General features: G+C 44.9%; 1 protein-coding gene across 1 annotated transcript in view; it reads right to left on the bottom strand.

Moving 5' to 3' along the window:
* OVOL2 (ovo like zinc finger 2) overlaps positions 1-25,781 on the bottom strand; it is a 61,165-nt gene extending 35,384 nt beyond the window's left edge. Inside the window, exons 1-2 of the mRNA XM_069607542.1 lie at positions 25,343-25,781; positions 9,417-9,688 (exon numbers count right to left, since the gene is read on the bottom strand). Coding sequence (XP_069463643.1) covers positions 9,417-9,688; positions 25,343-25,442 — 372 coding nt within the window. The 5' untranslated portion in view covers positions 25,443-25,781. The remainder of the gene's footprint in view (positions 1-9,416; positions 9,689-25,342) is intronic.
* Positions 25,782-26,399: the final 618 nt, after the last annotated feature.

Genomic DNA, 26,399 nt, shown 5'->3' with positions numbered 1-26,399 from the left:
GGGGGGAGTGCCTCTCCTTGCCCGAGAATCCCAACATGATTGTGCGTCACATAAACAAGACACAGACACCCAGCCATACAAAGAAATCAAGACAATTGTGTCTGATTTTCAAAGCGATCGGGGTCGCGTCATTGTAACACGTTTTTGTACATCAGGCCCTGTACATCTTTGATGAAGGTATTCAATTAGAAAACTAACAGAGCGAATGGAAGGCCGTAGACATGCGTTTTAAGAGTGCATTAGCCGCAAAGTGGGTGTTAAACTTCCGTGTGTAAAGTAAGCTTCAATTGTGTGGGGCTGGTCGGCCCGGTCGCCTCAGCGTCTGGTAGGTTTCTATTGTTAGCTGTTGGTGTTTACCTTTGCTTGTGCAACAAAAAGGAGAGCGTGCTTAGCATTGTCTGGTGATAGAAAGGCCAGCGCGGGAGGTGGGGGTGGAAATGGAAGCAGGGAGGGGTGGCGGTAAGAAGCGGTCTTGAAATTCCTGGACACGAAAGAAAACTGTTCTTTGGGAGGTGGGTGGGGTAACGATGGCTTTGGTAACTGTGATATCCCACGATCGGAGTACAGCGGCCTGCTTTCAGCCACAAACAAAATACACGGACACTCCTCTTGGGCCATGAATCGCACCGCCCCGTTCCTGGCACGTGTGTGTCCCTTATTTTTATCAACTCCCCCTCTTCCTTACACCACGTGAGGCGAGCCTCCCATCACGTGTTGTCCATAAGACTACAACACCACAGTAAGGAGACGTCATTTACTAGGTTTGGGATGGTTTGAAAGATGAGAAAGAACGGTATTTTTTAAAACTGTCAAATTGAGTGGATGTGAATCAATCGGCAAGAGGGTGGACATTTTGTGTGGATGATTCCTGTTCAAGCAGTTTTGTAAGGCGGTTGCCGCGTAGTACCCTTTAACTGTCTAGCTCTGAGCTGGGGGAAATCCGCGGCAAATTTGCCTATTTTTGGCACTAGTACCGCCGGCAGGAAATCCGCCCGGCGGTAATAGCGTGAAATTTCCCCATTTGGCCCAATGGGCAATGAGGAATTCCGGAATGGGCCCAATGGGGAATGGGCACTAACCATTCCCCCAAACCCGTGATTCGGCGCTAATAGCGACAGGGGTTTGACGCTAGGGCTAATAGCGCCGGGGGTAATACCGCCGGCATTACCGCCCAACTCGTGATGAGGCCCTGTACGTTTAAAACATTTATTATAGTGCCTAAAATTGAGCTAAATTGTGTTTATAGTTTTTTTCTGTTTTCTTTGGAACTGTGTCAATGCTCACAACACACAACGATCAGGGATGGTAGCAGGGCCTTTCACCACAGTTGCAAAGGGTCTGATCCTTGCAGGGGTGTGGGGCAAAATTGCCTCCATGTTGGCCATCAGCTTTCTTATGACACAGGAAAGTGCGCCTTCGGTACCATTTTACTCCGGTTTCTCTACATTATCCCCTTGCTAAGAAGGATCAATAGCTTTTCAGCTGGCATTTAGTGTTTCAGCTCCCTGCTGGCTCACTGTCTGTTGTGTGATAATCAGCGGCTATTAACACACTGGCTATATTTCTTTGTCTCCATTATAATGTATGCTTCCGACACGTGCCTCAGGCTATTGTTCTCCACTCTAAGCAGGGGGCGGGGGGAACAATCATGTTGAAATGGGACACATCTTCAGCCGGCCTGGACAATGCTTTAGTTAAGAATTCTAATCAGGACAGAGTATGCCACAGGTTACCTGGTCGTCTGGGTGCTTTGCAATGCTGGGCAACATAAGCTTTGCTAAGAAAGTTCTCATGGCAAAACTATTTGAGATCCTTAGTGGTATTGTCAGGCTATATATCTTGTGTGTTTGAAGTAATGCCATGTTGTATGTGTGGTATCTTGGGAGTGGTCATCAATGCAAGCAGGATAAACAGGAACCAACCCAGAGCCAGGATTATCAAAAATGAGTCTTCTTTATTTAGTTACAGTAGGAAAGTAGATAAGGAGATGAGATGATGTCCTGCTGTTCCCTTGACTCTCTCCCGCTAGTCCCTAACTGTCACTCCTGGAACCCTTACACTCTCCCTATTCCAGGCCTCACATAACATTCCAAGCTCCACTTCCAAGTCACACATACACACAGCTCTCTTATCAGGGTGAACACCAACAATGAATACCTCTAAACGCTATGCCACATCTATGCACTAGATTACTACAGTATAAATATCTTGTCTCATACCACCTCCAGCTTGCTGCATGCTATTACGTCCAACAATAGGTCTGTACAGCTCCACTACATCATCTTTCACTACATTAGCAGGCGACTTTATCAGTGATACCTGACATGACTGAATGCATCAGTGCAAACAGTTCTATGCCATGGCTGGGGATGGGAAGAGGGTTGTGTCAGACAAATAGAAAGGGGTACAGGGAGGGTATCAAAAAGCAAGACATGCAGAGTGAGACAAAAAAGAGTGAGGCACACATAGAAAGTAAGTCAAATGGAGAACTACTCACATAGCGAGGGTAACAGAGAGTGAGCTTAATAGAAGTAAGACAGGTAAGCCTCGCAGGGCCCAAGCACTAGATCAATTCTTGGACCCTGTCGGGGCTTAACACCGGCCCACTTCAACCTAGACTGGTGAATACCTGCACTTCTTTTTTTTCCAATTTCAAGCACTGAAACCAACCATCATTTTCACAATGGTGACAAGTAGGAGGGATTGGATATGCTGCCCACTCAGACTTGGAGTGAGGGCACACAAATAAAGAGAGCAAGCGACTGCACTACCTCTGTTCCCTCCAATTTCAGTTACACCGACGATCCCTTAGCAGCAATGGAAAGCCAATTTCAAAGGTTACCCGACATGGGCAAACTGCCAGAACAGAGTATGCAAGGGCAGGACAGTCAAAAGATTAGAAGCGACAGCAGTCGTAGCAACGGCTCACTGACAAGACGAAAGCAAAGCAACAAATCCCCACCATGCAGAGTACTAAGCATGAAAGGCAGGAAAACAAAAACTTTCAGCCACAATTGATGGCAGATTCGGGCTCTGACCTCACAATTTCAGAAGCTGCGTACAGAGCAGAGTGGAAAAACAAGAAACCTCTCACAAAGACGCACATCAAGCCCAGTGTGTACAGAGGTGGGAAAATATAGCTACTGGGATACATAGGTATACACTCCAGCTCAAAAGCAGGACGACGGCAGGGAAAGTGTGCGCTACAACCAATGGAGATCCTGTCCTGCAGCGGCCACACCAAGCCAAAGTCCACACCAAACTGGACCCCAACGCAACGAAACAAGTAATGTCAACTGCTTCGATGATATTCTAAACAAGCATCAAAAGGTGTTCAAGCTCACAGTTGGCACATTAAGAGGACACAGGAACAAGAGAAGAGTGAGATGGTGGGCAAACTAGTAAAACAGAATGTGAGATCAGTACCCGAAAAAGCGAATGAGGAACCAGAAAGCGAACGAGGAACCAGAACAATTGCTCCTGAAAGATGGCATTTTAGAGATCCCCGTGGCCACACAATGGCTCGGCCCAGTAGTCATCATGAGAAAACAAACATGCAAAAAACGGAGGTTCTGAATTGATCTGTGCAGCCTAAATAAAAACATAAGCATATACTAAATATAACAGAACCAGTCCTCTCTCTGCCTAGCAAATCCCTCTTCCTCAAGCAAGAGATCACAAGAGCTTACCATTAAATGATCCCTTGCACAGACTCCAAATTACAGACTGCTTTCATTGCCCTGTTCATAGTCTACCAATGTACAAAAATGTAGTGCCATTTGGACTTTGCTTGGCGGCATCCGTATTCCAATGTACAATGATATACATGAAGGGATGAAAAACATCAAGTTGGGTTTGAAATCGCTGGTAGCTATTTAGCTCCCTCTTCTAGTTTAGAAGAGCCTGGTTACCTTGGCACCAACAGCTACCAGGACCTTCATTTAGCTCTCCAGACCAAATGGTTTTATACAAACATAGATATGTGACATTAACTGTGCATTTGGTAATGTTTATAAAGAAGCATTAGGTCACATCTAGAACATATTTAAACACAATAGATTATACATAAAGGACGAAAAGCTTACATTTGCATCTCATGGGACACTTATTTGCAGCGCCCAGAGATAGCTCCTTCATTCCGAATGATGGAGCTGGTTTTAGCTCCTGCTCATCAAATCTCAATGTCGAACCCTTAAGTACTTTTTATATGACTTATTTGTGGGTGGCTCCAGTATGAATGAACACAACCAAACGTTTGATGGAATGCTGACAAGAATGACCAAATGCAGGGAAATCTAACGAAAGACAAGTCTGAATTCATGCAATGCCAACTCGACCTTCAGGACTACATAATATCAACCCCAGGCATTGAACCTATAGAGATCCTGCGAAGTGCATCACTCCAAGAACTTGAAAACGAAAAAATACTGAAATCCTTCAAGGGAAAGGCTGAATATTACTCAAAATGTGTCTCAAACCGTTTGACAAAGAGTAAAAAATATGTGATCTAACCAATGCTAACAAGCATTCAATCAAAATGCAAGGAGCATCTGGCAGCAGTAACATGGTCTTGTTTGCCAAGACCACAAACGTCCCTTACTGCTCCATTTTGGATTGTTTATAATATGTGCAGATTAACCAGTGTGGTTCCTGCCAACAAGCTGTTGCAGTAATCCAATCTGGAATTGATAAGTGCTGAGGTCAACATAGCTCTGTTTTCTTCAGAAAGAAATGGCCTGGTTTGTCTCAGTAGCCTGGTGGCTTAGGCATATAATGATCGCAGGTCAGAGACATGATTCTTCTTTGAGAGCTATGAGTCGAGGTAGGAGCCCATGGTGTCAACACTGTCAGCCAAGGCAATGGTGCAACCAGCAATCAAGAAGTGACTGTACCGAGAATCCAGCTTTTTCAACCGTGGACCCAAACTCACGGTCAACAATTATGTTTTATTGTCACTTAATTCTAGGGAGTTGGTAGCCATCCATGATTGAATTTCAAAATATATTCGATTCAGGGACTCTAAGTCTTGAGTGTAGTTACCTGACAGCTCAAGAATGATTTGTGCATCATCTTCGTAGTTTGTATATCCAACATCTAGGCTATCCAAGAGATCAAAGAGGGCCCGGTGTAGATATTAAAGAGAATTGGAGAAAGCCAAGAGCCCTTTGGAACCCAGCATGTCACGGAGATGGGACGGGCTTGGTAGTTGTCAACCGCAACCCTAGCAGAATGAGGGCTGAAACTGACTGTTTATAAGCAGGACAAGGCCATTTCCTACATGGAATGTAAGACTACTCATCCCATGGTTTGCCTCAACTTTCTAGAGTTTGCCACCTAGATGGCAGGTATGAAAACGGTCTGGGAGGGTTTCCTAAGTAGGCTATGTATGCACGGGATGAACGTAACGCTGCTACAGTTGGCGGTGGGGGGAGCAGGAATGTGTCTGAATTATACTCAGCGGACAGAGCTAAGCAAGATGCAAAGGCAGGAGAACTAAGACTTAAAAAGTAAAGAGACATGGGGGAACAATTCACAGATGAGGAATGGGGTAGGGTGATCATGCATGTGAAGCAAGTTTCCAGAAATGAATGATTCAATGGATACAGCATGAGATTGTTCAGCGGGTCTATATCATGCTGGTAGGGGTGGTCATAATTGTGTCAGGTGCAGACCCGAAGTTCTGGAGGTGTAGGCAGTGGTGGAGCCAGGCTAGGGGGGCCAGCGACCCCTCCCTCCTGGCTCTCCCCTAGTGCCCAGTGCACCCCCAGCCTCCCGTAGGTGCCCTATTATCTGCCCCCCCTCCTGACACCCCAGAACCAAAAGCTACCTCCGTTACAGGGTGTAGGAAGGAATTCGGGACATACTTACATGTGTGGCGGGCTGTGAACGAGTGAAAGTGTTCGAAGAAATGGTCTCTGAAGAGTTGTTTGGGATGATAGCAGTGATGGTCCAGCTTACGGTGCAGCAATGTTTGTTAGGTCTAGGGCCTCAGAGGAAAGCTAGACGGGGTAAGGCCATCTCCAGAGTCCTGGCATTGGGGCTGCTACTTGCCAAAAGAGTGGTTGTCATAGCATGGAAGGCGCAGGGTGGGCTCAAAATTGGCCATTGTTGCAGGGCAATGCGCAAATGGGTAAGAGCAGAAATGGATGTGGCAGCCATGGTAGTATTGGCGGTGTATGGAGCTTCAAGGTACACGGTGTGGGACAGGCTTGATCAGATTTGAGAGCCCCATAGAGTGATGAACGGTTCAACAGGGTTCAAAGGGTGGGGGGAGGGTGAATTACGGGATGGAGCCTATCAGACATTCTGGATGTTACGTAGCTGAGATGTTAAAGGATAGAGTACAAACACAAAAGTGTGTTATGGTCTAAATGTACCCGCAGGACATGATGTATACTGAAAATGACAAATGAAGTGTTTTTAAAAATGCCCTGACGGAGACAGAAAGGCACTGCTCTGTCATGGAGCCGGAGATGCTGGCATGCACTTGTGCAGTCAATCTCTCCCGACAATACCTCTGAGGCAGGAAATGCAGGCTGTGGACAGACCTCAAACCCATCATCATGAACATACTTGGCAGAAGAAGCATGCCTAGCAAGACTGGCATAAGAATTACAAACTATTCCATCAAACCCATCTCAGGATGGCAGAACTAGCAAGCAGACTGCTTATCCTGGCTACCAATCAACATCGGAACAGAAGGAATGACGCTCAAGGGCAAGTGAATTTTTGCATTGCTTACCAACCATGAATACTACAGAGATAGAGAGAGGCGTCTTAGAAAGAGGAAGGGAAGTGAAAGCACAACAAGACGAAGCACTTAGTAGATTGAGGAGCAATACACTGAATGGATGACCAGTGAAAAGCAAACAAGGTCCCGACATGCAATATCACAGGAAAGGGTCTGCCAAAATACACTTGCAGGGCTCTGTCATCATGAGAAATACCATCTTCATTTTCCAGAAGATTTAAAGGGGTAGTCCAGCTAAAAATTGTATTTAAAAAATAGATAGGCAACATTAAAAAAAAAATACTAGCACTTTTTTTTTAAAACTTCCTATGTAACATTTTGAGCTATTCAAGCTCAAAATTCGCAAAAGCAAGCACATGGGCGCATCCATTTTGTGAAATGGATGCCCACCTGTGCTGGCTTTTGCTTTTGCGGCACTAATGAAGGAAAAGCCAGCCAGCTGTAGTAAACAAAAGCTACCGCTGGGTGGCTTTTCCTTCATTGGTGCTGTACGCAGAGGACGGGGACCGGAGACCAGAGCAGGAAAGCTGCTGCTGAATCTCGGTAAGTGCTATTTATTTATTTTTAAAAAATAAGCACTAGCTGCGTTTTTTTTCTACGTTTTCCGGGCTGGAGGAGCCCGTAAAACTTAGAAATAAAACCGCAGCTTTAAAAACGTTGCATTTATGTTTGCGATCGCTTTTGAAGCGACCGCAAACATAAATACAACGTTATTGTGTTTGAAAACGCTTGCTTTTGCGAATTTTGAGCTTGAATAGCTCAAAATTTTACATGGGAAGTTTAAAAAAAGTGCTAGTATTTGCCTATCTATTTTTTAAATAAAATTTTTAGCTGGACTACCCCTTTAAGACTGAGGCTCATTGACTTCGGACAAGAAGCCACCCTGGGTTGACATTAAACAAGAGGCGCATAAGGGGGTGATATTGGTGGGCTTACATTGACTCAGGTGTAGAAAGACAAATATAAAAATGCCTCGCATATAGGGACAGTGACAAAAGGCTCAAGTCTGGAGCAGCACCTTTACATTCTGTGGAATGGGTTCCGAGACCAGGCACAAAGAAGGCGTCCATTTTCTGGAAAATCTTAGTTTTTTTTTATAGAATATTAACAAAGGCGTACAGTTCAAGTTGACAGAGATGCAAGAGTTACTACAACAGGCAGGTAAAGGATCACAATTGGCCCATTACCACCCACAAGGCAACTGACAAGTAGAAAGGGCAAACCGCTATGTAAGGGGCACACTGCAGTGTCACTGGAGGAATGGACTGCACCGAAAAAGTCAATTGCTGTACCTTCGGTCACTCCTAACAGCATAAATGCTCACCCTATTGTCTGTGATGCATAGAACATCTGCAAACACATTTCTCACACTTAGATGGGTACACAACCAAAACAGGAACGACAGTATAGAACCCAAACGAATTCTGCAGTAAGTAAAAGAAGCACAATAAAAGAGAAAGAGCTTGAATGATACCTGGAAAAGAACAATGGCCCACAACCTAAAGCTCAATGACTGGCAGATTAAGATTGACACATGTGGACTGGCTCACCCAGTGTAAGTTCAACAACTCCGTACAAAAGTGGATTGTTAGAGAGATGTACAGCAAAGTGACTGATGGGAAAAGATTGAGGGGTTAGAGCAGCACCAAAAACAACAGGCTCAGATGAGAGAAAACGAAGAAGAGCAAGAGAGACATCATGATGGTCAAGAGCATCACCCAGAAGTGACCCAGACCAAAAAGAATCACAGCAGTGAGACCCATCCTGCAGTATTGAACAGATAGAGCTCCAACGCGATCAAACTTGCAGAAATCCCATATGAGGAGCCCTCTCCTCCCAAGAGAGACATTTAAGGACATCTCCCGAGATAAAGGTGACAAAAAAAAGCTACTCCAACATGCTGGAGCTCTAAAAGAGTGGCAGTAAATCTTGTTTTTCCAGTAACGCATTTACTGCTACTCTTACTGCACCGCCAAATACTGTGACTGGTGATGAAGTGGAGGACTTTCCCCCAACATACAGCTGGAGAGAACTCCTACACTTTACATCCAAAAATGATGTATTTACAACTGACGAATCATAGCAAATCCAACAAACCCCACCCTGGACTACCAAAATGGGCACTAACTGCTGAAACCCCCTGGTAATATGACAGTAATTCTGTCAAACAAAATGGCAGCGAGAGTTCATGAGGTTTGATAAGCAAACGGTAAATAAGTCCAGAGGAATTACTGCCAAACTCATCTGGGGCCCTACTTCATGAACCAACGTCCATTTTCTAAAAGCAAGGCAATAATGTAGTGTCCCTTTAAACGACCTGCGTTCCCACAAAAATGACTGTGCAGCACCACTACCACCCAATGAATGAACTGAAAGCACAGGAAAACGCCAAGGAAGAAAGAGCTGCTTGCCAGAGCTCCACCCCCATGTCAAATAGAGCATTTCGCACTAACTGCATTTGTACTTTAATAGACAGCAGTTCATAGGGATCTAGTGTGGTAGCTTCTTCAATGAGAAGCCATCTTTCTCACCACAGTGATTAGCCAGGTTAGTTTGCTTTGTGAGGTTAGACTGTCACATAAAAGCAACCCATTTCAGGCAAATGGTGTGGTGTCTATAGTTATGTGCATTATTCCTATAGTTCACTAGGAAGGTGTGTACATACCTTGACTTTCGACCGGATGGCTGCCGGTGGATCCTGCCCCCTCTCCTCCTCCTCTTCATTTCTGGGGGAGGAAGGCCTGGCCTCTCCCACCCGGTCTGTGACACTGCTGCTGCTGCAGGCGCTGCTGGCCTCGCTGCTATCCTCCTCCTCCTCCTCCTCTTGGAGTTGCTCCCCTTGGTCGACTCCGAGCTCCGTACCCACAACGCTGCTGCTGGAGCTGCTGCTGTCCTCAGTCTCGTACTTCAGATAGCAGCTCAGGCTCAATGCGCACTCTGTGGAAGAGAAAGGGAATGAGAAGAGGGCAGAACATTCTCAATAAGCCCACTTTGCATTAATTTGCAGTAGACAAGTTACACATTATATGGGATATCGAACACTGGGTGAAAAGTGAGCAGCAGAAACAAACGGGATGCAGTTAGACTGTGTGAATAGCTCCAGTGCCCGCAGGCGCCTAGTTGGTCAGGGTAGCAAAGGGGCTCTAAGCCAGGCTGCAAAGTTCACAAAATGATTGGTGCAGGCAGGGCCCCAACCGTTATCGGTAAAGTCTAGATCAAATTATCCTTTGGAAAATATGGCCATAATAGAGAAACTGAGCCATGGGAGCTGAAGAGACAGTTGCATGCAATTCAATTAATTCCATGAAACCAGAATGACTAGATTACATACCTGTATTCCACATTACTCGAGTCATGCACTTTCTCGTCCCAGTCCTTTAGTAACAAGGGGCGTGGTCCCAGAGTCGGACCTTGTGTGCACACTATAATTTCGTTTGAAATTTCCCCCAACCAGACCTTCCCTCAAAGGGTTAGGCTATATCTGTCCTTCTCCCCTCCTGTTTTTGTTGTCTGTCGGTGTAACAGACGTTTGTTTGTGTGTGTAAAAGTCTTTTTTTCTCCGCCCCCTCACTCCCCAGGCCTGTTGATTTGAATTTTTACTGAGGGATGCTGATAAAAACCACCTGAGGCAGGTGTGCTATAAGAAGGTCTGTCGTTAGAGGCACTACAATAGAAGCTGTAGAAATACATGAAATGGTCTTGTACTTGTGGACTTTCCTCAATATTTACAGGGAGTATCTGACGTCATACACCAGTATCCGACAAAGACCCTGACCTGATTATGGAGACTTCTAGCTCGGTGATCAATGGGGATGGGTGCCTTCACAAACCAGAGAATGAAGGGCAAGGGTGTAGTATGGGTATTATCCCTATATAGCAGATTCTTTTTTTTATTATCATTTGGATTTACAGTTGAAAAACCATAAGCTTTTTTTTATTAGCAAAAAACAACATTCAAAACAGAAGTCAAAAGAAAAAAACACAAGAATCATTTTAACAAACACTTAAACCTTTTAGAAAAAGGAAGAAAAAACGTAAAAACACAAGAAGCAAGGAAGCAATTAAAGTTCAAGAGTGAAAAGGTAATTAATTCGTCCTTAACAAGGTATGATGTTATTTCCTCCAGTGGTTACGTATACATCATCTGTCCACATGAGTAGTTCTTTCAGAAAACCCAGGACAGCTATAATCAGCGAATTACTGTCTCCCGAAAGAATTGCAGCCCACCAATCGGATACTGTTCTAGTTGTGAATTTCTGAGCAACTTTGCCCATCCATCTGTTCCTCTGGATGTTTAAAGTAGGGAAAAACATAATACGGTGTTGTAGAGTTTCCATTTGCTCTCCACAGCACCTACATGCATAGTCTCTCTGGTCTCTCAACCTTCTTGCTTCCAATACTTCTTTAGTAGGCATTAAATTCATCTGCAACCTCAGTGGTTTTGTTTTAAAATAAAAGTGTAGGAAGAAGTTGAAAGTTGCACTTTAAGTGCACTGCACTGAACGTTCCCCTAAACAGCAGGCACGTGTGTTTTGGGGTTTGTATTGTGTGTGGAAGGGAGCGTGGTGATGGGGTTTGTGTGGAGCGGTGCATGCCAGTAGGGAACATAGTTCCACTACTTCTTTCCATACACTTCGACCACTGTGTAGATCCTGTCCAAATTCAAACGTTTTTTCTTAACTTTGACAGGATTGGTTTTGAGGGTCTCTTCTGACGTGTTCAGTTCTTTCGAAATAGACAGGCAACAGTTTATCCATGTGTTTAACCTCAAATCAACTTCTTGTTGAGCGCCCGATTCAAAACCTTAAAGCCTCCTCGATTGTTCAAGAGGCATTTACGAAAAAGGCCAATGTTTTCCATTGCACAATTGACCAGAGTGAGTTAATTTCCACTTCTTCTCGCACCAAGTCAAAAGGAGTGCATGATGGGAGACCCAACACCCCTCTCCAGTAAATACTCTCCAATTTTGGCCACCGATCTTTCGGAAGCAATGGCGAGATTTCAGAACCATAAGTTATGATCGGCACAACCTTCATGGTATAAAAGTCAATGATCGGTTGTAGTGTAAACGTACAATATTTCTCCATAATTATTTTTCCTTGAGAAGTGAGGTTTCTCATTTTAAGTCTTAGTCTGGTCTCTTGTGGTGCTTCTACTGCACTGTTATTGATACAGATTCCCAAGTACACAAGACAACACTTCTGCAATTTTTTCTACTTTAAAAAACCATGCTTGTTTCCCAGAAGGTTTATGGGTGATTTTCCTGGAGTATGTGAGGATTTTTGTTTTTGCAACCTTTATTTTTAAGGTATTTTCATCCAAGTAACTCGCTAAAGCGTCTAACTGCCTCTGTAAACCTACCTTAGTTTGGTCGAGCAGAATCAGGTCGTCTGCATGAAGCAGATGACCTACTGCAATTCCTGCAACCCAAGGAGGAAACATTCTGATTTTTTCAAAGGTTAGGGGTATGTCTGAGATATGTTGGATGAATAGCGTAGGGGCCTATCTGCAGCCTTGTTTCAGACCTTTTGTTGTTACTATTGGCTCTGTAAGGTTGCCTTTCTTATCCAGTCTAACACACATGTTGGTGTTCGTGCATAGTGCTTCTCTCAGATCCTCTGGGCAGTTCCACTTTTTTTAACTGGGCCCATCATTTCAGTCTCTCAATCACGTCAAACGCTTATTCGAGATCTACTGATGCCATATGTACCTTCATCTTTGGTTGCGCTTTTATGCTGGCCTTGGTATGATTGATCAAAAAAAGGTTGAGGGGGGTTCCTATTCCCTTTTCGAAACCTGCCTGCAATTTATCGAAGTGACCAAAGCCCACCCTCCAAGAGTTAAGGGCCTGCAAGATTAAGGCACCAAAGATCTTGCCCATAACATGAAGAAGGGCGATAGGTCTGTAGTTAGATGGTTCTGACCTATTGCCCTTCTTGAATATGGGTACAACAATCAAAGAACTCCATGAGACGGGAATCTGCTTGGTTCTCTTTATTTTTGCAAACAAGGAATACATGGTCTCTGTCCATCCGCCTGGATCCTCTTTAAGTTTGTAGTTTGAGAGGCCATCGGGTCGTGGGGCTCTTGAGTTACTTGCTGATAAGATCAGGGCCCTAATTTCCGATTTCTCTGTCGAGAATGACCAGGGTATGGTAAATAGACAGGGCATGGTCACCACAACACCATCAGAACTAAACACTGTCTCAAAGTGCTTCTTCAAAACTACTGCAGGGACTCCATTCAGTGTTACAGAGTTTTGTGGTGCGTTCAGATTATTTCGTATTTTCCATATCCCAGTAGTATTCTTTGTTGCAATTAGACCCAACATCTCTTGTGCGTCTCTTTGATGCAGGAGCCATTTGTGATTCTCCAGCCAGTTTTTATATTGTTGCTTCAATTTCCTGGATGTTTTCAGGTCCCTACATTCGTTCTTAGCTCTAGACAGGGAAACTTTAAGAGCTTTTTTCTCTGCATAATATCAATTTCGAATGCGTGCTTTTGTTTAAAGCCACGTTTAGAATTGGCCCCAGGTATTTTCTGATAGGCCTCCAGTCTACTGGGCTGTTCGAACCCAGTCTACATGTCCTCCTCGATTGTGAGTCTATTGTGTCCAGGTTGCATGTATATGTTGGGTCCCGGCGAGGTCTGATTCACAAAGGGCTAGATGCCGATTGTCATAGTTAATATCTCGTGGTCGCTCTTATCCGACGTCCTCACCATGAAGTCTGTCAAGTTCCCATACAAATTCTCTGAGGCAAACAGGTAGTCCAGGATTTGTTGTTCCATGCCTCTTTTCCATGTAGTTTTTGCTGGAATATATCCCTGTATTTGACCATTAGCCATGTAGATGTTTCTTTCATTCATCTCATCTCTCCAGATGAATCCTCTAGCTATTTGTGGAGAAGAGTTGAATGGTCGATTAGATACGATGTTAGCTTTCTCATCAAAACAATGTATGTTCAGATCACCACAGAAAAGGATTTCAAATTTGGAGTCACGTCCCTCGCACTATCGATGGTGTCCAGTACTGCTGTAACATACTCTTCATCCCTAGTCCCCACTGGGTTCCAGTAAAGGTTGATCAATAATAGGTTCCTCAGCAGGTTTCGCTCTTTCAAACCTGTTGAAATAAGGAGAGCTAAGATCCAAGGTGACGGGTGAAACTCTTTGTCCACTTTAAGTTTTGTGATGTTTTTTAGGGCGATTAAGAGGCCTGCTATCGGGCATCCCTTCTTACCTTTTACTGCAGGTTTGATATATACATATTATTTCAAAGAGGTTAAAGTTCAAGTCACCAGCGTAAAATAAATGTGTGACTCCTCGCGTATTCCAAGAAGCGAGGGAGACATTATTGTGCCATGTAGTCTCTTGTGTTAGCACTCTAACTACCTTCGGCTATGAAGTCGGATGTCCAGCGGCCAATTTCCCTGCCAACCACGACCAATTTTCATGTTAGACATTTTTGTTTGCATCTTGATGTCTCCTCCCTTCTATTTCACGGTTCTTTATTCTGTTTTCCAAAGTTCTTTTAAGTTTCTTGTACCCGAAGGGTAGTCTTTGTCCCTCTGTTCCGTCTCCCTCTGGCGGTATTCAGAATCTGAAGGATGGTGTCCAAAGACTTTAGATGTCTTGGACGTCCAGCGATAGGTCTCTTTATGTCTTGCCACTTGTGTTTCTTTAGTGTCGTATTCAACCAAAACCCCATGGGTGTTAGTTTTCCAGCTACTTCCATAATTCTGTTTTTTTTGTCTTTAGAAGCGACGTAAATTATAGCTTTATCCACTCTCTCCTCCTCTGGAAATTCAATCAGATGGAGGTCATCTGAGTCAATATTTCTCAATCTCGGGAAACAGTGGAATAAGCACAATATATTGCTTCGATTTAACACCAGCCTGTTTTTTCTTCTATGTACATTTTCTAAGAGTAGCCGTTAGGTGAAATTGTCTTTGTGTGCAGGACTTCAATTTCTTTTGGTCCCTTTCTCCTCCCCAGAGCTATTTGTGTGTATTTTGTTAATATTAGCTCTTTTTTTCATCCATTGTTAGGAAAATAGTAATGTACATGCTCTTGGTTTTATAGGCACGAATTTTGATGGTAGTTCATCTTCTTGTGTGTTTATTTCATCATTCACTTGTTTCTTTCTCATAGTAAGTCGCTGCAGCTCTCTTACTGGTAGGGGTATTAGTTGGATAATCGTCCACTTCTGAGTCAGACTCTAGGGGCTCAGGTTTCCGTGATGCTTTCAAATGCTCAGTTTTTCCAGACGCTGCCTTATTGTTTTGGAGCTTGGGAGATTTAAAGGAGACTGTTCTTATAGGGGGAGAGCCAGGAAGTTGTTCTTCTGCTATATTTTTTTCCTGGGTTCTCCGTTCAAAGGAAGTCCTCGCCTTTTCAGGCGAAGTAATTTCAGCTTGACTTTTTGGTTGGATTTACCTAACATCTTCAACCGAGGAATCATCAAAACAACTTTCCTTGTCACGGTCTAAAGTGACCAGTATGTGAACAGTCTTTCTTAATTGATAATCTGTTACTTCTTCCTCACCTTCCAATTCCCCTTCTTCCGTAATAGAATAAGCAGATAGGTCCAAAAGGGCCTCTATGTCGTAGTTTCCAACATATTCCTTTGTGTCCTTCTTCTGGTGGCACTTGCCTCTACCCAAATCATCACTTTGAAGGTTCTTAGTACAAGATGAGGTCCCTAGAATAGCGTCACCGACTAGGGTATTTGTTCCTGGCCTACCAATCTCTTTACTTTTGACGAAGTGTATTTGTTTCTCAGTAGTCTTAATTCTGTTTAGGGACTTACTGATGGTGTTCTGTAATTTTTGTTGTTTTTTTGTTTTGTGAGTGAAGCTTTTAATAGCTGTCTATTTGTATTAGGGGAATTTAGTTTTCTTTCCACCTCGTTCATCCTTGTGAAGATTTTGTATTTCCTTTACTTTGGTGGACCATGGTCTTGTTCCTCTGTATTCCCACTTGGCCAAATTGAGTTTTTTTTGTTATTTTGGTTCTGTGAGGGACAATCAGCTTGAACGACCTCCACTTCTTCATCTGGACAAACGTGTACATTTATTTCATCATGATTAACTGGTAAGGGAGGTTTTACTGTACCTGTTGTTGCTCTGGAGCGATCTGGACCATCTTACACAGTTGTTGTTTTCGTTTCCATTTCTCCTTGTATGTTTTTGGGATCCTCTTTCCCTTTATTTAACATTTCAGGTTTGCTCGTAGACTTGTCTTCTATGTTTGGAAGACTCCATATCTCAGAAGTCTCAGTTGCTACATCCTTGAACCCTCTCAGTACTTTATCCAGATCCTGAAGTGTTAAGTCTATTTTCTCAGTTTCATTTTTTCTTTTGTTCTTATCCTTCATGACTGAATTATGCTATTTAGAATGTTAGAGATTTTTTCCTTGTTTTTGTCGAGATTAGTTTGTATAGCTGTTACAAAGTCTTCCTTAAAAATAAGCTTTGAATGGAGCATTGCAATTAGGGTCGATTGATCCCTAACTTGATTGTTGAGTGTTTCATGGAGTTTCATATGCGGTGTTAAGGTTAAAGTAAGCGCTGCGATCAAGTCAGTATTAATTGCTGCAGTCTTTTTATCAGATGTTTGTTCCATATTAGTAGACTCCAAAGTTACCAATAGATCTTCGTCTGCTAAGGATGTTTCATCAAGATGTTTTCTATTGGAGTCCCCACTCTATCGGTCCTTGTGGGGTTTGTGAAGCCAAGATGTTACTACTGGAAAAGACAGACCAATTTGTCAAAGAGGTCTGTTTTTGCACCAAGTCGCTCCTGTTTTCCATCACTAAGACCCCACTATCCACCTGCTTCTTCAAGGATTGTTGGTCGTTGCATTTTTCCAGGAATGCTAGTCTAGATGGTGTTGTTTTAGGAGCTCCTGGCTGCGCAATCACCTTATTTCCTTTGTGTTCATAGTCCTGTTTTTGAAAAAAAAAACTTTCATATGATAACAGTATGGCTGACATTAATGTCCCAGGTTTCCATTGATTCCGGAGCACTTTTTTTGCCGGGGGTCTATTACTTGAATCGTGTCTCCCAAAATTGTATACGTTCAAGTTAGATGTTTCTGAAAAGAGAGACATAGCTCATCAGAGGGTGGTCCCAAAATCAGTTTCCATACTCTCAGATAAGTCTGACTCTGAAGAACTCTTAGCAGGGGACTTTCTTTTCATAGTGTTACTGGGTGTTTTGAAGTCTTTGACTTGGATTGCCAGTTTTTCATTGTTCTCTTGATAAGATGGAGTTCCCTTTTGTAAAATATTTTCAGGAGGCACCGTGGTAGCGCCTATTTCAACCCTAATGTCTATCGAGCATTTTACAATCAAGCCCAGATCCACATTCAAACAGTCGGTCTTTTTAGGAGCATCCGGGAAGTCAATCGGAGATGTAAACGTAGCGCCTATATGGTCCAGCGCCGGCTGCCACTATGACTCTGAATTCTCTTGCAGATTCTTTGAACGCTCTAAGTTTACTTGTTCACTACTCAATTGTAGCTGTTCGAGCTCTGTGTTAGAAGTTGTTTGCAACATCTTTTTATTTTTTAATTGTTCTCCCTTTTCCCCCTTTTGTGGCAAAAAGCTACTCCCAATGAATCCCAATGGGTCCTCTATGGGACTCTTTAATCTCTCTAAACTGTTAACACACGTATTGGTTGAGCAGGAGAGAGTGGGAGGGAACTAGAGGGTAACAGGGGTTGCAAAAGTTGCAGGAGCAATTAACGTTTTCCAAAGGGCTATAGGCTTACCCTCTAACTGGAAAGTAATGTTAGAGTGCCACAGTGCCACCATATGAAGTAAGTTTAGCAAAGAGACCCAGCCCGACCAGGCGGCTAGTCTTAACCACTTAACTACTTAACTGCGGACAACGCACCTCCGCCACACTGGACAGACCGCAGACCAGTCCGAGCTGTATCCAGGCTTCCAGGATTCTATGATCCGATCAGCTGCTGGTCGTAGCTCGGCTCACGGCACACGAATCAAGGATCAAAGTCGTGACTCTTCAGCCGATCGAGGCTCCCAGCTCTCAGGTCTTCCTCAAGCCTCTCACTCAGCAAAACACACAGAGAGAGCCGACAAACGCGGAGAAAAGAGAGGAGCCGCGTGAAGCCTCCAGGCCCTCAAGCCCGAACAAAACAGAGGAAAGGACCTCACAAATGTATCCAATGTGTCAAGCCGCACCTCGGAGACCGCAAAGCTAAGCAAAACAATTGAGACCGCTTCCGACACAAATGCAGTTTAACATCCCTATATAACCCCACTTAGCCCCATCTGCAGGGAAAGCGACAGTCAGTGGGAATGCCTTGAAGATACTGGCAATTCAAGTTACCTACAATTAACACACTGGCTAAGGAATAATCAACAGTCCAGCCATTTGCCGCCGACCTGTGGCCTCAAAACAAATCAGTCTCCCTTTTGTAGGCAGAACCCCTTCATTGCCACTATCCCTCTGAGGTGAATTTATTCAGAGTGGTCCTTAAACAACATAAAGCACCCAGCCTCAAATAGTTATTACCCTGCGCTGGAACCTACACAGGCATTGATAGTTCTCCACAAACTTGCGTGCAATCTCACTTGCGTGTTTGCAGAGACCATGGAAGTTCGCTAAGAACTCCAGGGTGGCTGGCAAATCAAGTTTGCAACAGACCATGAGCACTGCGGACAGTGGTGGCAACTTCTGCTCTATAAAACAGAGTAAGTGACAGAATAACAGAGGAATCCAAACCAAGTACTCCATGTCTGTTAACAGTCCCAGCTACCAGACTCACTAAAACAGCACAGCTCAAGTAGTTTCCTTAAAATGGCAGCTGTAGACGGTGTAGAATCGACAGTAGTGAACTAGCTACGTAAAGGCTCTTTCTGCCTTCCCGTTCAGTTGATGACCTCAGGTGTAGTCATTACTGTTCAAATATCCCCACCTGCATGTATATTTGCCAGCTCGGGTGCAGACCCTTGTGGAATGTCCAGCCCAGAGGGAGGGATTGCATGCTACATAACCTGGGCTGTCAGTCAGACAGTGTGGGTGTTCCGAGAAGTAGCTAATGAAGGGACTCTGGAGACGGTGCGGGTGAAAGAACAGGGAACATGGAGAGAAGGAGGGGTGTTGAGAGTGGAAGGAGGTTGTTGACTAGAGGGGGGGAGGAGGTGGCAGGCGAGTTTAAGAAGAAGAGAGAGTAACATCAGGAGGAGGTGGAAGGATGACTTGATGAGAAGAGAGAGCAGCATCAGGGAGTGTAAAGAGGGCTTAGGCGGATGAGAAATCAACTGTAGGGGGGTGAAGGAATAATTGAAGAAGAGGTTTGTAAACCCCAAGAAGTGGTGGGCAACAGGGAGGAGGTTGGTGATAGTGAGGAGGATGTGGTAAAAGAAGGAAAGGCAAGAGGATGTAAACATCTGGAGAACACTGATAAACATGAGGACGAGGTGGAAAGAGACAATAAGGAGGAAGAGGTGAATGGGCAGGCAAGATGAGATCAGAAGAAGGGCAATGGAGATCAGGAGGAGGTTGGGGAGGTTCAGCAAGAGCACAGCAATAGATAAGCGAAGGAGCACGGACATCAGCAGCAGGGAAAGGGGCCAGACCCACAGTGGGAGGGGGTATGAGCATGTGGTGCAGCAGAGAGTAGGAGAAGAATGAACATAGAAAGGCCTCTAGCAGGGAAGACCCTTGGGCTCTAGAGTAACAGGTTTCCTTCCTACGGTCCCCGTAGAAGCGGCAGATAGTCAAGGATCCTCATCTCTACTTAGTGCTCGTGTGGAAGATATGTTAGTTCTTCCAAAAGTTTGCAGACAAGATCCCACCACCTATGAGAGGCTCTGTAATGCCCAAAAATCGAAGTAGAAATCTAAGAAATGTGTGGAGAGGAAAAGGGTTTGAGAAACACTTAAGACTGGGAGACTGATTGAAAAAATAGTGGGTGTGGTAAACCTTAAAAACGAGACGGAATGGAGGAAAGAAGGTCTGGAAACCCCGAAACGTGGCTTAAGTTTACTGAACATTTTAACAGAAGACCAGATCCAATACCCCCTCATCTTGAATTTAAGAAAACTTTGGGTTTTGGATTTGGCTCTCCTGAATCTATCTCTTGTTGTTGTTATTTTGCAGCCCATGTGAGGAATATTTTGTTTTCTGAAAGTTTATCTATGTCTAATTTCTGATCCCTGTCACCCTTGTGACAGCAGGTAATGGAGTTTGCTGTACTGAGTTGATATAGATCTGTCCCACTGCAGTATGACAGGAGACCTTGAGCACATAATGCTGAACCATTGCCCCACCATCCTTTCTCGTTCTTTGAGCTGTGAACTCCAGAAAGCCTGACTGAGCAGTGCAGGTTTCCAGCATATTTATTATTGGTGGGGATTGGGCTCTATGCAACATGGCGCTTTTGTGAATCGAACCGTACCAAAAAAAAAAAAAAAATTGCATGTGAACATTTTCTTTCCATTGACCCCAAAAGCATGTCAGTGGGAGATGGGCAGGGTACATAGGGATTAAAGCATATTACCTAAACATTATCCACCTATCAGCCATCCCCTTCTGCAGCCTTAAATTATATATGCTCTGTGGGTGTGCCTTGATTCTGGGATGAAATTACATGATAAAGTGGGCTGTTAATCTGAACTTCAAGCTCCCCTCACTGTAGATCTGGGTGGTTGACTGTCCTGCATGACAATGTGCCGAAAGTGCTGTCTAGTAGGAGACAAAAAACATTGTTCTTCCAATTATGTTTTTACAAGGAATATGTTCACTGCATACTATACTGCAGAATATCCCATTAAAGGGGCGGGAAGTATTACGCACATTTTGTAAGTGGGGGCATTTTGTAAACTATTCGATAGAATTGGAGGGTTTACATTTGAGGCTTATTTTCTCAAATGTTGTTTTTAATTATGTCATTTTCCTCGAATTGAAATAAATTAAATTGCAAGTGTTTTTTTCAGCTTTTTTTTTTTTAAACGAGGTTCCTTTCTATTGTTTGGTTATGTATTAACAGAGTGTGCGAATGCACTAGCTAAATGCATTACCACACGTCCAAATCCGCATGCACTCCTCAAGCCCTAAAATGACACAACCCTTAAAATGGGAGCCATGGTGTGACTGCAGCCTGCATTCCCAAAACCCTAAATTGGCTTTTAAATTTTTTTTGAAAATGTTTAAAGTATGTTTCACTTGTAGCCCCGTAAATAATATGGGTTTAAAGTGCTCTGCTTTACTAAGAAGGGAATTTTAAGGAATTGCTCGAAAAGAACTTCAGCTCAAGGAAAAATTCTCCATGGGTGTACTATTCGAACAAAATAAAATGGAGCTAGGGTTTCAATTTCAAAACAGATTCAATGTTTAGAACCTTGCACAGCATAAGGAAAAAGACTACATGATTTACTTATACTAAGACAGTATAAATAGATTTTTGGTTAGCACAGCATTGCCACACTTTTCCACAGTGCAGAGTGTAAATATCAGGTGTTCCCATTAAGCAGGGATACCATCTTCTAATTCTACCAGGTTGAGATTGGGGACAAGGAAGCAAGCTTTATATCGCATTGATTGGCCCAGGTGATCAAGTGACATCACAAGAAATGTTGACACAGGCATGCAGGGCTCTCTGTTTTCCACTTAAACAAAAAAAAAGGACGAAGGACGCAAGTTTGAAAAGGAATCATAATTACTGGTCTTGTTCTTGGCAACCTTCTGTACCATCATTATTTTTCAACTGGAGCATTCCAGTCAGACCTGCTACGCTACGTTGCCCTATCAGCTACCCCAAACATATTTTAGCATTATTGGACCCATTCGTTGAGGAACATCTTCCTTCCCTAGATGTAGCCAGCAAGGTGGACCCAGGTGTGATCATGCACTTCCAAACTTCGAGGGTAAAACTAAAACCAAAAGTGATGGATAGAAGGGTTTGAATCGGGCATATCAATTGCCATTGCTTGGGGTCTCCTTCTATACCACTGATTGCCACTCATGTGAGCAGCCCGGTCCAAGCTGCTAGACTACAAAGCTGAAACATGGCTTGGGTGGCTTGTGTTCAAGAGCATGGGATACACGGCCGTCAATGTCTGAGCAGACGGCTCCTTTTACTGGCAGGGCCAGAGGCGATTTCCATATAGCTGGCACCCATCTGTAATGGCAAAGAGGACTATACAATTATGGCAAGGAAGACTGCGCAGAGCAATGATAGTGGTAATGATAATTCAAAGCCTTGTCGCCATAACTTGTTTTTATTTTACTTCCCCATCCAGATTTGCATTTCTCAACTGCCAATCCGTATTTTGCCCTCTGCTTGAGGAAAGAACAGTGTGCTGCATCAGTTAGAACATTTCATTTGCGGGTGTAAATGTTCCCCTCAAACATCTCACTTCTGACGAGTGACCAATTCCCCGTTTTGTCTCCTGTGAGCAAAATAAAGGGCTGTGCAGTGAAGCAATTAATCTTAAAAATGCAGGGATTGTCCGCCGCAGCCACGGTCCTATTATACTTTTATATTTTTCGGGAGTGGTGAAAGCCTCCTGCTTAGCACCTACTACAATTACCTAGGATGAAAGGAAGTCTGACTCATCTCTGCCAGGCTTGGAACCTATGGCTGATCTCAGCGGCGAGTAGTGAACTCGCTGAGCTATTGGGTGGATAATTCCCTCTGGGGTGCGGGGCGGGGGAGGGTTAACGATGTGTGACATCTTGCAAAGAATCGCTGATTTGTATGCGTAATGCGGCCTGTACCGGGTCATCACTCCTTGGCGTGGAAACATGTCCTTTTAAAAATCCGGTTGGGGTGAGGTGTGAAGCATACACACATCTTCTGAGGCTTGGTCCCACGCTACCACTAGAACACTTAACAGGGGTGAAAGGGAGGGTGGGTATGTTACCCATGTTTGAACATTTTGTTAAAACCCATTTAATTACTAATAATAACAATGTCAGGGATTTATACAGCGCATCGTGCTGGTTTCCACTGGCCTCAATGCCCAGCCATAGGTGTTATCCCTCCCAATGTTAAAGTGGTCAAATTAGCGACCTGTGAAGGATGGTCGAGTCGGCTCTACTAGTGATTTGAAATAGCGATGTGCAGGTTGGCTCCATGTCTGGGGTGACCGATCATCACTCGATGATGCATTCACTTTCAGATCCAGAATCCGAAACTAAATGGGCTTTAGGTATCAATATAAGACTGTTGCCCTCGACGTATGCGCCCTATATTGCTGTAACGTTTAAAGAAAAATTGGGTATTGGGATTGAATAATTATAATAATAATGTTTGTTGGTTATTTCAGCATAATAAGAAACACACGATTGACATCTGTGTACCTTTATACACCCTAATATTCACTTTAAGGTTGTCTTTTAAACTCCATAAAGGGACATTTTGGTTAAAATGAGAACATATGGTGGGACATCAACCTGCCCTCCTACAAATTAAAAAAATAAAAATCGAGACAGACACGCAAAGTGCGGAGAGTTGGATTTAGCCTATAATTCAAACGGTTGTTCTGCGGTTTTCGTGACCGTCGCGCGTGACAGCTCCCGTTGCATAGGGGCGGTCGGGACTCCTGTGCGCAGCGCCTGCAAGCTAACCAAGTATGCAAACCATGCCCGCCGCAGCCTCCATTGTTCAAAAGCAGGCTCGTGTGATTACTTCACCGCACCTCCCACCCCCATAAACATGGACAAAGACCAAATGTTGCTGAAGTGGACCTTAACGACTTCAACGTGCGCTGAAGTCACCGTTTAGTAAAATATTTCCGGATCTTTTGAAGTGAGACAATTGGAAAAAGGGTATTTATGTTCCAACTCGCATATCGTTTCCATTTTGGAACGGTTATCTCCAGTTGATGTTGTATCCGCCGGGATACTCTTCCTCAGGTAAAAGTTGAAGTTGCGCGCGTCCGACGGCTTTTGAACCTCTCTCGTTTACAATGTCCTGGTTCTATCTCTATAAAAGACACCGCGTTCCTTCTTAATATCAAAATTCCCCTTTCCCAACCCGCGACACTGTGCGGGGGCTGAATCCCGGTCGCCCGCCTGCGTGGCAGCAGCGAGGTGCCGCCCGTGCGCACTTCAAACTCGGCGAAATCCCCGCCCGCCCCCGGGTTAGGGATGGGCTGCGCCGCAGCCTTATCTGCACCAGCTTCTCGTGGGCCGAGCCCACGTCCCTCTGCGGGGGGAGCCGCAGAGAACGGTAGGCAGTGGCAGGTGAGAGGGTGTGCTCAGTGTTTGAATTGAGGGCGTTGCTGCTGTTACAGAGGTGGAGGAGGTTTCAGTTACAGTTGGATGGGGGAGGGGGGAAGTTCCCCGGCAGCAGCAAGAGGACGTAGATATGCATCCAGCTGGCGTGCAGCGGGATGGAGGGGGTACCGTTAGATACACAGGAGGAGGGAGCACAGCAAGCGGTTCAGTGGGACATTCAACTCCTGGGAATAACGGCTCGCACACCCCGTCTAAGACTAACGACCTGCCCAACCTTTGCTGCCCACACACCATTGTCTCACAGCACAGGCCTCCCCCGTGATCCATTCCGACCATGGCGCACAGCCCAAATCTTCCACCTGTAGGATACTCCATCCCCCAAAATAAACACCCCTCCTCCCGGAGCTAAAATTACCCCACACCCCAGCAAAGACCGCTGGATTAGTTTCCTCCGAACCCACCCAGAATATTCTCCATTGGTAAAACAGACCATCTAAGAGTAAACACCCAGTGTCACGGGCTGCCCCCCCATGGCACCTGTAGGCTCAAGTTTCCTGTTGCTGAACCCTACCCCCCTCGTGTTTTTTCTTTCAAATCCTTTCTCCATTAAACGCTGCATTAAAGTAAAGGCGCCATTATATTCACGAAATATGAGTCCAAGGCCCAGTCCGCCTGCAGCAGATACGACATCGCGTGACACGGGTGATGCGCTACGGGAATAATAAGCGGTTCCTAAAAGTTATCGGGAGGACGAAGCAGATCCACGTCTCCCAAACTCTGCAACCAGCGGGGGGCGAGAAGACTCGACACACTGCGCGTCATCTTACGGCCTCCTCTCGTAGACCAGGAGAGTCGGTGCACTGTGGCGTTCGTGTCGCCTATTAAAAGAAATTACCACCACCCGCAATCTCCGTGGGCTTGACGCCCAACTCCTCACTGCCCGGGAAAAAGCAAAGCCTGAATCTCTTTTAAAAGCACACTCGCCCGAACACCACCACCGTTACATGGGGTGATGGTGTTCAAAAGTATACCTCTGTACACGGTACAATTGTATGAACTGAACCAACAATATGGGCCCAATTTAAAAAAAACTGTGCTTGAGATTAAATTCGTATGTCAGCCGCCACCTCCTACCATAACAGTGCTTTCATGGCGTACATCTCACCTCAGTGCATTTAACTTTCACACCATACATTTTGTTTCTAAAAAAATAAAATACATATACCATTGATTTATTTCCCCCTCATCCCCCAAACAATAAATAGACCGTCCTTGCAAAAACCTCTGCTGATTTCCCGTGCACAGCTCCCTCTCCCTTGGCAGACAGCGGTTGGGCCTCCCCTCCCCCAGGTGTGCGCAGGGCGCTCCCGTTACTCACCGGGAATGTAGTTGTCCCCCCGCTCCTCGTCCGGCAGCTCGTGCCAGCTGCGGGCCGAGGGCGGCGGGCTCCGGCGCTTCACCAGGAAGGCTCTGGGCATGGCGGCAGCGGACACCGAGGGCGGGCGGGCGACGGCCACCAGTACCTCACCTGGCGGCTACCCTCCTCAAGCAGCGCGGTCTCTCTCTAGCTCTCTCTCCTCGGGCCCTTGCGCTCCCTCCTCTCTCTGTGCCTCGCCCAGGGCAAAAGTTGCAGCAGCAGGTCCGGACCCACCCCGGCAGGTAGCTGGTGTCTGCCGCCTCTGCACCTCTCTGGCCCACCTCTCTCGGCGCCCTTTCCCTGCCAGGCGGTCTGGACGGGACAAGAAAAGAAGTTTCCTAAAGTAGAACAGCCGCCGAACACCAGGCAACCTGGCAGGGAGCATGCGTGCAGCAAATATAACGGTGTCAACAAGCTTTTCTTCCGTACCTGTTTGACCGGTTGGGGCGGCTCAGGTTCCTCCCCAACCCCTTCATAGGCATGAAAATGTTTGCGAAAGAATGCAACGTCTAGAACATATTAGGGTGGAAAAATAAGACGGCTTGAGTGAGGTTCTTTCTTAATGTACACCCCAACCCGTGCACACATCACCTTAAAGTGAACACACATTTGCAAACCGTGTAAGTTCCACACATGTAAATCACACGCAGACATTTGAATACACACAACGGTTTTTTTTTATCCAAGAAGACATGAACCCGCTACATTTTAATCGTCGAGAAACTTCTAGAGCCTACTGTATATTCAAACTTTTTTCGTTTTGAGGTTCCGGCAAGTGGCACATTATTGAACCGTTCATACATACTGCTCAGAGCAAAAAAAGATAGCTACTTAGACAGTGTGAACATATACTCGAGTATATGTTCTTGTTTGGTATTACCCAAATTGTTCGAACACAATATTGCTGGAATTAACTAATTGACCGAAAGTCAGGGGTCCGAATGGACCTTTGCACCATTCGTGTACAACCTCTTGTTTATCTGTGCTGTGGATTACTTTTGTTCGGTGCTTGCAGGCA

This window comes from Ambystoma mexicanum, chromosome 4q, assembly GCF_040938575.1.
Source record: "Ambystoma mexicanum isolate Mex_15411 chromosome 4q, UKY_AmexF1_1, whole genome shotgun sequence".
Lineage (NCBI taxonomy): Eukaryota > Metazoa > Chordata > Amphibia > Caudata > Ambystomatidae > Ambystoma > Ambystoma mexicanum.
This window is presented reverse-complemented; position numbering and strand designations above follow the sequence as displayed.